Consider the following 10,555-nt stretch of genomic DNA (forward strand, 5'->3'; position numbering starts at 1 on the left):
TTGCATGTAAAACCTTATTCTGCAAAGTAACTAGTAACTACAGCTGTCAGATAAATGCAGTGGAGTAAAAAGTACAATATTTCCCTCTGAAATGTAGTGGAGTAAAAGTCTCTCAAAATGAAAATACTCAAGTAAAGTGGCAGTGTCTCAAAAAAAAGTACAGTACTTGAGTAAATGTACTTCGTTACTTTCCACCTCTGGCCTCAAGTTATCCTCTTTACCTTCAGGAGAACCCTGCAGCCTCTCCCAAAAATATGGTAATGGTAAATTTGTGGTTAAGTTAGAAAGTAGCTTGTCAAAACACCTGGAAAATTCTGAGTTGGTAGACTCATGGCCAGAGAGACAGAGTCAAGGAGCCAGGCAGGTAGACAAATAGAGAGACAAACAGGCCACAAGGCAAGCAGATCGACTGACAGGCAGACATTGAGACTAATAGATAAAGAGAGAAGACAGGAAGAAACATTTAGACAAATAGACAAAGAGAGAAGACGGGAAGAAGTGGATGAACTCTGCGAAATGGGTTCATTGGCACTATCTGATCATAATAACTGTAATTTAACCAGTATCAGCTCCACTTATTCTTTTATGTGTCTCACATCTACCCTTCCAAACAATAGATGCAACATATATTATAGTAGCAGGCCTATGTTTTGTCTATTCATGTTAGACAATGAGAATGACCTCTCTGCTCTCTTTGGAGAAAGAATTCCCTTCAAGTGGAATATATTTGTGTAATGAAAAAACAAAATGATCCCAAACCCAACCCCGGAGAGTGAGCCTAACACACAAAATCCATGTTCATATTGTGCTTAGTTCAGAGCTGACTGTGTTTTAGGACCTTTTAAATTCTAGGCTAATGCAGCTCTTAGTTCTGAGCCAAGTCACCAACCCTGTGCAGCAGAACAGAGCAGACTGAATACTTACTGACAGACACAAGCAGAATGAAAATTGATTAGCAATAACTATTCATTTGTTTTTGGTTGATCTGTTTGCTATTTTTTTATTTTGCCATTTGTCTCATGATATCCAGTGGTCACAACAGTAACAAACAATTTTGAACAAAACACAACTTCAACAAATATGCCGTCACACAACATAATCAATAGGGCTGGAGGCCATGATACTGCACATTTTGAGGCTGATTTGAGGATGTTTATGAGCAATGTTGCTGACAACTATGACCAACAGTGGTTTCTAACATCTATAACAGTTAAAAATTACAAACTGTTTTGTTTCAGTCCCCATCCCTACAGGAGGAAATGTGAAGTTTTTTTTTTTTTTTTTTAGAATGTGAACATGAGGTTTCTTTAATTCAGATAGCATTACAAAAAACAAAGCATGGTCAGCTGTGTGTGTGTGTGTGTGTGTGTGTGTGTGTGTCATGGCGGCTGGAGCATGGCAGCAGGTGAAGGCTTGTGCGTAGCATTCTAAGATCTGAACACACACCTGTCGTAACTGCCGTTGTAAATGTAGTCATGTGCAAAATGATATTGTGGAGAATAGTTTGGACAATGTGTCTGGTTTTGGCGATCAGAGTTGCCTACAAACGAGCGCTCCGAAGTGGGAGAGTTTATCAACAACAATGGCTTGCCTACGACCCGACCCCGAAACACCTGTTGGGCATGGAGCCAACTCACATGGAATTCTCTGAGTTGGTGCAACCCCTGACTGAGCAGCAGTGGTCGGCCTTTCAACATGTCCCACATCTTAAATGGTTGCCATGTATACAGGGGGCTTTACATATGTAGGCATGACAGAATAGTGGATCTGATATCAAAAGATATCACATCTATCTTCAGGTCTTCTATAATGCTGTATAAGCATTCTGCTGTGAAGCCGAGCATGTTCAGTCTGTGTAGTGAGGATTCAGAAGTGTTCTCTAATATTACAGCTAACACTCCCGATGTTGTTGTTGTCAATGAAAATCTTAGTGAGGCGTTCGTTCTAGAGGTCGGCTGTACTTTTGACTACAGCCTAGAGGAAGCCTTTCTAACTAAGATGCTGAAATATCAACAGCTGGAGCAGACCATTTCACAGCTAGGCTACAAGTGCAAACTTTTAGTTTTCATATTTGGCAGCCTGGGTCATGTGCACAAGCTAGTTGTGAGGGGCCTTCAGATGGCTGGTCTCCCTAAGAGAAGGGCCAAGCAGTTAGCGAGGTATTGTTCAGTATCTGCTGTCATTGGTAGCCGCTCAATATGGAGAAGGCGTTGCTTTTTATACCCTTGAAGTGGATTCTGTCTGTTATCCCTCGACCTGCCACTGCTTTCATCCTGTGTGTATGCAACAATGTGGCTGCCAATCAGGCACTTATGTAACTGACTGACCCAATATCTGATTGCATTAATAGTGTTTATGTCCTTTGTATGCTTGTATTTATGTGGACATAAATAAATATTCTAAATGTGTGTGTGCAGATGGGTATATCCACCTATTCAGACACCCCTACACCACCAGTAAGCAGACTAGTACAAGTACCATCACTTTATGCCTTCATATTTCCTTTTATTGTTCAACATGACAGTAATAAGAGTCCATATACAATCACCTCCTCTCTTCTTTCTTTCTTTCTTTCTTTCTTTCTTTCTTTCTTTCTTTCTTTCTTTCTTTCTTTTCTTTCTTTCTTTTCTTCCCTCTCGCTCTCCCTCTCTCTCTTACACACACAAACACATACTCTCTCTCACTCTCTCTTTCCTTCTTTCTTTCTCTTTGTCTTTGTCTGTTTTTCTTTCTCCCCCCATCTCTTTCTCTCTATCTTTCTCTCTCTCTCTCTCTCTCTCTCTCTCTCTCTCTCTCTCTCACACTCACAGACAATGACAGGCAGTGACAGAGACGAGTGGGAGACAGGGAGATCATAGGATTAACCGGTGTGGTAATGTCTCGAAAACAAATATTTCTCCCAGTAGTTATCCTGGTACAGAGGCTGGGTTCACACACCGTTCAGATGATTAGATCACAACACAAAACATCAACAATTCTACTTTAAATAGGAAAGATAAAAGTCATAAATGTAAAGTAAATTTGGACAGGGAGAAGTTGGACAGGAATTATTTGTTCCCAAAAACAAAAAAATAAACACTGTAAACAATAAGTAGACATCCTCTCTTCAGGTCACAAAAAAACAAAAACATGTTGGAGTATGTCTTGTTTTTCAATCAAGTGGTGTATTCCTCTCCTGGGTGCTGCTATCTTTTTTCTTTTTCAGTGTTCAAAAGCTAACATTTTACTCCCACTCCAACAATCTGCCCCGTCTCATCCAGTCTCATCCCCACCCTGAGCCCACAATCTCAAACACAATAGCATCAATTATGTTTTAGTGCCCCACTCCCTCTGCCCCTCACCTATTTATTTGGCTAATGACATGTTGAGGGACAGACCCGCACTTTCAAAAACAGCATCGGCACGCACCTCTGCCATGTGTACTGTCGTTTCAACCCACGCCTCCCATGTGCGAAACTAAACATCTACCAGAGCCAAAGCCTAATCCCTCCATGCCAAGGAAAATATTTAGGTTTTAATTACCCGCTGCTAGAAGAACATTTTAAAACAGTTCAATATGGAACCACTATGGCTCTCTCATACTGTATGTACTAGTAAAGGGTGTAACTATTTAGGTTCTTTTGCTTAAATAGCCCTATGAATGCCCAATGAATTTGGACAGAAAGGGAACTTCAAACTATGTTGCACTTATGTTGTCATGAAAATGAACACTGTTACCATGGCAAAGACATCCTTTAATAGCACATTTCAGTGGCAGCTTTCTTATACCATACAGACTGAGAACAGTAGAGGTGGCTTGCTTCACTCACCATGGGAAAACTGTCTGCCCTCTTACCTGGGTTAACTGTCTGACTACAGCTGCCATCTATGGGCAGCAGGATGGTTGTCACCTGTGCACTAAAATGACCAAAGAGACAATCTGGCATCATTTTCTTCACTTCAGTATCAAGTACAAGAGATAGATAAAATATTTTACAACTGAATCATCTCTAAACAAAAGCTAGCTAGCTGTTTGTAGCCAGTAGCCAATAGACTGCAGTTCTATTTAAACTATTTAGCAGCAAGCTAGACACTAGATCTCAACTTTGAAACTGTGTCTGTCTGCAATGTAACCAGTCAAATAGAGCAGCTAATTGTTTGTTCTTTCTAAAAACAATGGAGTTTGTTAGGTTTGATATTCTAGTAATGTGGAGTTAAAGGTCAGGCTTATTGTCAGAATTGTCAGATGAAAATTATGATAGGTTTTGGTTGCTTAGAGGAACTTCTGCAGCCTGCTTATAGGAACCAGCTTACTGAGACAAAACAGATGAAATAAAGAAACACTTGTTTCAGCAGGTAAAACATAAAAACATCACAGTCCAAGAGTCCTCAAGCAACATGTCCAATGTAGTTTGACTGCACTCTAGTGGACAGACCTGGGTAAAACAACTGACAAGCAACTGCATTGGACATGGTTCATTTTTTAATTTTTACTCATATATTTTTCTCTATTTAGCAACTGCAACCAAGCATAATATGCAACAGCTGATTGTGCTGCAGAGCTGGTTGTTTCTAGTTGAAGCACTGAGACATGATGCTGTCTGCTGTCCCACCAGTGAAATGCTTTTTACTTTGGACAATTAAATGGCAACAAGTGCAGAAATATGAGGGGAAAACACTGACCAAAAGGATAATATTGGCTATGGAAAATCTCCTGTGGTGTTATTCTTATTCTTATTCTGTGTATTTGAGTTAATTTTCATGGCTATTAGTGTTTGCCTTTTACTCTTTTGTTAGTAATTTTAGTTTTGCTTAATTATAAAAGCCTTGTTAATCTGCTGTTGTGGAGACTTCACCACTGATATCCTCCAGACACAGGCTGGTTTGAGTTGGAGCCTGGCGAGACTCAAGCAGATAAATCCACTTATATTCTTACCTCAGGCTTGCAGCCTCTTTATGTGGGAACAGTTGGGGTTTTAACAGCAAGTTGAGGTCTGCAGAGAAGCTGAGGCCATGTTACAAAAGTGAATTCCTTATTTAGTTCCTTTTCTCAAATTGATGCCAAAGTAATATTAGTTTTCTTTATTCTAATTCTTAATTCTTTGAAACAGTTGTGTGATGAAATCTAACATGAAAGTATTAAATATACTTATATATATATATGTATATACTTATACGTATACTTTAAATTATGCTTCAGGATAGAAGACATTAGCCACATAGGGTTAGATCATGACGATGGTTTGGAAAACTCTGTTTGTGTTTAGCTGTTGTTAACTGACAATTACAGATGGTCTCATTTTCAGTAAGAGTTGATCCCATCAGAGCTAAGCTAGTTTTCAGGCAGACTAACTTACCTTTGGCCTTATGCCCTCTACACACTGTCCTGCCGACCACAGTCATCTCCTACAGGTATTATCCATCATCCCTTGTGCTCCTTTCAAATACTTTCTCATTTCTCATCATGAACCATCTGGGCCACTTCTCCAAACAAGAGTGAAAGCCTTTTCAATAGTTATCAAGGTGAGATGCTGGGCCGGGTAAGTTATGTAGACAAAAGAGCAAAGACCATTTTTTGTCTATAGAACATATACAAACAGAAAAGAGAGGACAGCTACAAAGAAACAGTATGTTAAATAGTTCCCCTGTTACCTAGTCAGCTAAGCGAAAACAAAGCACAGCTAGATTCATAAAGCAAGGTTACAAGGTCTGTTTGACCAATCAGATTGCTCGGCAAGAACTACCTTTTGAATAACAGGGGTTTTGCACTTCAAATGTCTATGATGTAGTCTAATTTTTTGTCTTAAAATCTGATTTCTTAAAAAAAAAAGAGAAATGCTGCTAATGGTTTGAGATGGTTCCTCTTGTTTCCAATGCAGTGTTACTTGTTTCGGGAATTTTTAACAAGTGAAACAGGTCTAAGTGCTGAATCATGAAGCAAGGCAGGATAAGGCAACTCATTACACTTGTAAGCCTATCAAAATGAGCCAAGCAAAATTATGAAACAAGTTGATTTTCACCAGAAACAAGTGACATAATCTAACAATACATGCTTGAAATAAGCTGAAAGAATGTTTCACTCGAAATATACGATTTTGAGACTTAATACCAGATTAAATGAATTGTTAATTGTTGTTGTTTTGTGTGTGTGTGTGTGTGTGTGTGTGTGTGTGTGTGTGTGTGTGTGTGAGTCGGGACATGTGCTGTATTGTATTGATACACAGTAATGCACCATGATTGGCTTTAGCACATTTCACTCTAGCTTGTTGCATAACATCAATTGGATTAGACACCACCAGCAATAGAAACACACCTCTCTCCATCCTCTCTCTCTATCTCTCTCTCTCTCTCTCTCAGCCTCTCTCTCAGTCATTCACTGTCCAACTCATATAATGTGGTTTTGATATAGCCTTCTTTGGTTGATATAGCCTTCATTTGTTCTCCCTTTATTTCCCTTATCACTGGTCCATTATGACTAAATTAGTGATGTTTTAAACATTTTAACCTGTTCAATAAGATCACATTTAAAAACAAAAAATAGAAGAAACACAGACTGGACCATTTGAGCATCACAACATAATTTTTTTCTAACCTGTGCAGTGCCAACTCCATTGCTTTAACAAAAGAGTGTAGGCTACTGTGGATGGAAACATACAAGCCGGGCATCTTTGCTATCCGAACAAGCCCAAGCTGCGGAAAACCCCTAATATGATCCTTGACCCCTGGACCATGCTAAGTGGCCTAACAGTGGGGTTAGGGTAAGAGGACTAAGGTCTCCAAACATCAGACCACCAGTAAGCCTATTAGTGCTGAGTGTGCATTGTGTTGGGTTTGGCTGCTGTGTTTTCTTCTGGGGCTTTGCAGTACCAGGAGGGATCACAGCCACTTACATGGCCAAAGTGCAACATGTAGTCAAGCTCGGACTACTTCAGCAGACGTTTGCGTGTGTGTGTGTGTGTGTGTGTGTGTGTGTGTGTGTGTTTCATAGAGCTATACATTGTTTTGTAATAATATCCTGCTTTTCTCTCCCTAAGCATTTCAATACCAATAAATAAAAAATACACGCTTGTATTTTGCACAGCACAAAGAAGGACAAAACTCCACTGATATTTGTTTAGAAAAGGTTTTTTTTTATTTTCCACATTCACTCAAAACAACACAGCAACAACATTCCCCTGAGACAAACAATGGAAGGATGAGTGATAGAGGAGGACTTCAATCCAACTTCTTCTCTATCTGAATCTCTAAAATGATTTACTTCGGTGGTCTTACACAGGTCTTTCACTGCCCCCTGGTTTATTTTTCTCAACCTTCTTCTTTCTCTCTTTCACATTCAGTCTCCCGCTCTTCCATTCACTCCACATTCTCACTCCCACATACACACATACACATATACACTCTTTCTTTCTCCCTCTTGCTCTCAAAGCCACCTAGAGTGCAGCCAGCAGGCCTTTTGCAGCTCCGTGCTCCCCTACACTCTCCTCTCTCTGGCTCTCCTCTCTTTAGCAGGCTCCAGACTGCAGGACAGGCTGGAACTGTCCGCCCATGCAGATCTCCTCCTGCTTCTGGCGGACGGCACGCTGGATGGCGGGGGGCAGGCCGCGGGGGTTCCTGGAGAAGACCAGGGCGTAGCCATCCTCGCAGCTCCCGTCGTCCTTCAGGGTGCGGCAAGCGTAGGTGATGGCGTAGTGGTCGTAGTCGGTGTCGATCACCCAGTAGTTGTCACCTGGTCGCAGAGAAAGGGAGAGGTTATGGAGAGGAATGTATGTGAGGGGTCTTTATGTGTGTGTACGGCATATTGTGTTGTATCTTTTTGTTCTATGTGTACAAAGTCACTCTGCTTCTTTGCATGTGTGTTCATTTCTATGTGTCTGCAATTAATGCTATGTGTTTGCATGTGTTGCGTGGGTATGTGTTTGTTTTGTGTGTGTGTGTGTCCAAAACTGACCTCCACTGGACAGGTAGCTGGCCAGTCCCTGGTAGTTCATGAACATCTTGCCGGGGGTGGTAGGGTCAGGAACGGTGTACTGGGCAGCCATGTCAGCACACACAACCCAGAAGCTGGAAAACGATGACACATGCACACACGTTAGCATATGTAAAATGATGTAAAATGTAAAACAGATACAAAAACAAATGCTGACAAATTACCCTGGCCTTCACACATCTCAGTGTTTTTATTCTCTTTTTTGTCCAGCTACAGGAAAATATATGTAAACGTCATTTTTTTTTTTTTACACTTTCTTTATAAATGCATCTGATTGAATTGGTAGTTGTTGTTTTGTTTTCATTTTGTAGAACACCTGAATGGGCTGTAATTGCCTTATGCTTGTTTCTACAAGTGTTTTCTAGCCAGCATTCCGGTGTAAAACCCCACCTCTGCAACCAGCATTACTGCCTAATCCTCTATAAGCCAGGGAAAACCCAGCTTGTAGTTAATGCTGTTCAGAATGTGCTTCTGTAAAATTATACTTGGAGCTATCTAAAGTCTTTAGGCGGACCCCAAGCAGAAACTGACCATCTTCCTTGACTTCTGACCCAGGTGATTGAACATTTGGGCAGTCCTCAACCCCCTAATCTTAGAGAGGCAAGGAGCTCTTCATGCCCAAACTGACCCTTTGCCCTAACCAGGGGGTGATTTGAAGAGGGATGAAGGCAGTTGGTATTGCTTTTGTTAAAACAGATCATAAAATGTTATACTCTTTGCAAACAGCAGATAGGGGGAAATATGGCAGGGAACTTGTCTATCATCCCCCTTGTTAAAGTTAAAAAAAATCACCAGCTGGTCCTCAGACTTACCCAAAGAGAGTGACACGTCCCTTGGAGGAGGCGGTCATGGTGCCGTCATCATCAAGGGTGTACTCAGCTGAGATGTTGTCCTGCAGGAACAGGCCCTCTGGATCCTTCTTCTGCAGGGCATACCACTTCCCTGCATACTGCAATGGCAAGGAAGGAGCAACAAAGTCAGAACCTGATTTTAACGTCCTTCAATATGAGTTTGTGTTTGTGTGTGTGATAGAGAGAGGTGCCCTCACCCTCTTGGGGTCAAAGTCCTCTTTGACTGTGAAGCTCTCAACAACACAGGACGCAGACAGACAGCGCTCTACGCAGGACAGCAGGACCACCAGCAGGGCCAGCTTAGAGGATCCCATTCTATCATGAACACACAGAGCAATATATATTTTTAAAACTACTGTAAGGGCCAGGACCGCTAAATATATATCGCTGAATATAAAGAGTACCGATTTCAGTTCATTCGACAGTTTCATTTTGTGAAACAAATTTTGCATGTCTGGGTCCCAGGCTGAAACAGTCTAAGAACCCATGAACTCTTGTATACTGTTATACACACATGCACAGGTGATATCAATACTGAACTAAACAGTATTCTGCAAGTTAGATGCTACATTTAATTATTGCTTGCCTACAATATCCCACTCTGAAATACTTCAGGGTGCATCAATACTTTAATACTGTATTGTGTAACAAATTAACAAGAGTATTGCACCCATTCACAATCTAGAAGAGAAATAACTGGTCATTTACATTACCAATGGCTTAAGATGAAGACATTTACTCTAGAAATATGTTACATTATAAATGCACCATGAACATATTGTACCATTTATCACGATGAGATAGAGCAAATGGTAGGACTATGTGAATGTCCATTGTCCAATGGTGGTACTCGAGCAATACAACAATGTCTTATCCTCAGTTTAATCTAAATTCCACATCTTGAGCCCAGGATAATGTCATGTGGAAGAAACTACATCCACATACTGTAAAGTTATTAACAAAGTTATTAACAGTATAGTTGTTCTCATATCAAGTCCTTCTTTGCCACAATTACAGCTGACTTGTCATTTGCTTTTAAAGTCTGACAGCAGATACAGATAAAGCCTTTTACATTAAACCTATATAATAGAACCCCCAATCACATCGTTTTTCTAGGTTATTATTTATACAGAAAGTTCTGAACTAGTAACTAGACATGTGCATTGGTTTTTAATTCATATGAATTCCAGTGTCTTACCTGTGTGTGTGTTTTTGAGTCAAAGTAGTGATGGTGATGAATTTGTAGTATGTGGTTATCCACCAGATTGGGTCTCGTGTCTGAAGCAGCCTTTATATACACACTCCACAGACAAGCTTATGGCTGATTTTCATTGCTTGGAACTAAATAAGGTGCTTAAATCTAGAGTTAATCTTGTTGGGTTGAAATCCTTACCGTAATCTGGCTTCTATGTTGAAACCCGCCCAGGACTTGTTATAAAAACAATCAGACCTTTATGTAACTATGGGATTGAAAGCAATAAAACACGCACATGCGCACATGAACACATGAGCACATGAGGACAAGCGTGCGCATACACACATGAACTGTACTTGCACACAAACACATACACACATTCTGTATTTATACAAATGCACACACACACACACACACACACACACACACACAGACACACATCAGGAGCTTGGTTTTGTTTAATTGTCTAAAATTGAAAGTATTAATAACTGAATTAAATTGTTGCTACACAAGGTACAGTAACCGTAACAGCCATATTTATGT

General features: G+C 40.4%; 1 protein-coding gene across 1 annotated transcript; it reads right to left on the reverse strand.

The window, feature by feature from the left end:
- Window positions 1-7,094: 7,094 nt before the first annotated feature.
- rbp4l (retinol binding protein 4, like) lies at window positions 7,095-10,241 on the reverse strand. Its single transcript, XM_071913516.2, has 5 exons — window positions 10,016-10,241; window positions 9,015-9,132; window positions 8,779-8,915; window positions 7,928-8,040; window positions 7,095-7,705 (listed from the first exon to the last, which is right to left on the reverse strand). The coding sequence occupies exons 2-5, from the start codon at window positions 9,129-9,131 to the stop codon at window positions 7,482-7,484; spliced, it is 591 nt and encodes a 196-aa protein (XP_071769617.1). The 5' UTR covers window position 9,132; window positions 10,016-10,241; the 3' UTR covers window positions 7,095-7,481.
- Window positions 10,242-10,555: the final 314 nt, after the last annotated feature.

This window comes from Centroberyx gerrardi, chromosome 2, assembly GCF_048128805.1.
Source record: "Centroberyx gerrardi isolate f3 chromosome 2, fCenGer3.hap1.cur.20231027, whole genome shotgun sequence".
Classification (NCBI taxonomy): domain Eukaryota; kingdom Metazoa; phylum Chordata; class Actinopteri; order Beryciformes; family Berycidae; genus Centroberyx; species Centroberyx gerrardi.

What these genes read in the sequence shown, in the direction of transcription:
- rbp4l (XM_071913516.2), bottom strand. Translation starts at nt 9,131, where the DNA reads ATGGGATCCTCTAAGCTGGCCCTGCTGGTGGTCCTGCTGTCCTGCGTA. An exon ending in AGGACTTTGACCCCAAGAGG is followed by an intron (nt 8,916 to 9,014) that starts GTGAGGGCACCT and finishes TTGCCATTGCAG; the next exon opens with TATGCAGGGAAGTGGTATGC. An exon ending in GGACGTGTCACTCTCTTTGG is followed by an intron (nt 8,041 to 8,778) that starts GTAAGTCTGAGG and finishes ATCGTTTTCCAG; the next exon opens with CTTCTGGGTTGTGTGTGCTG.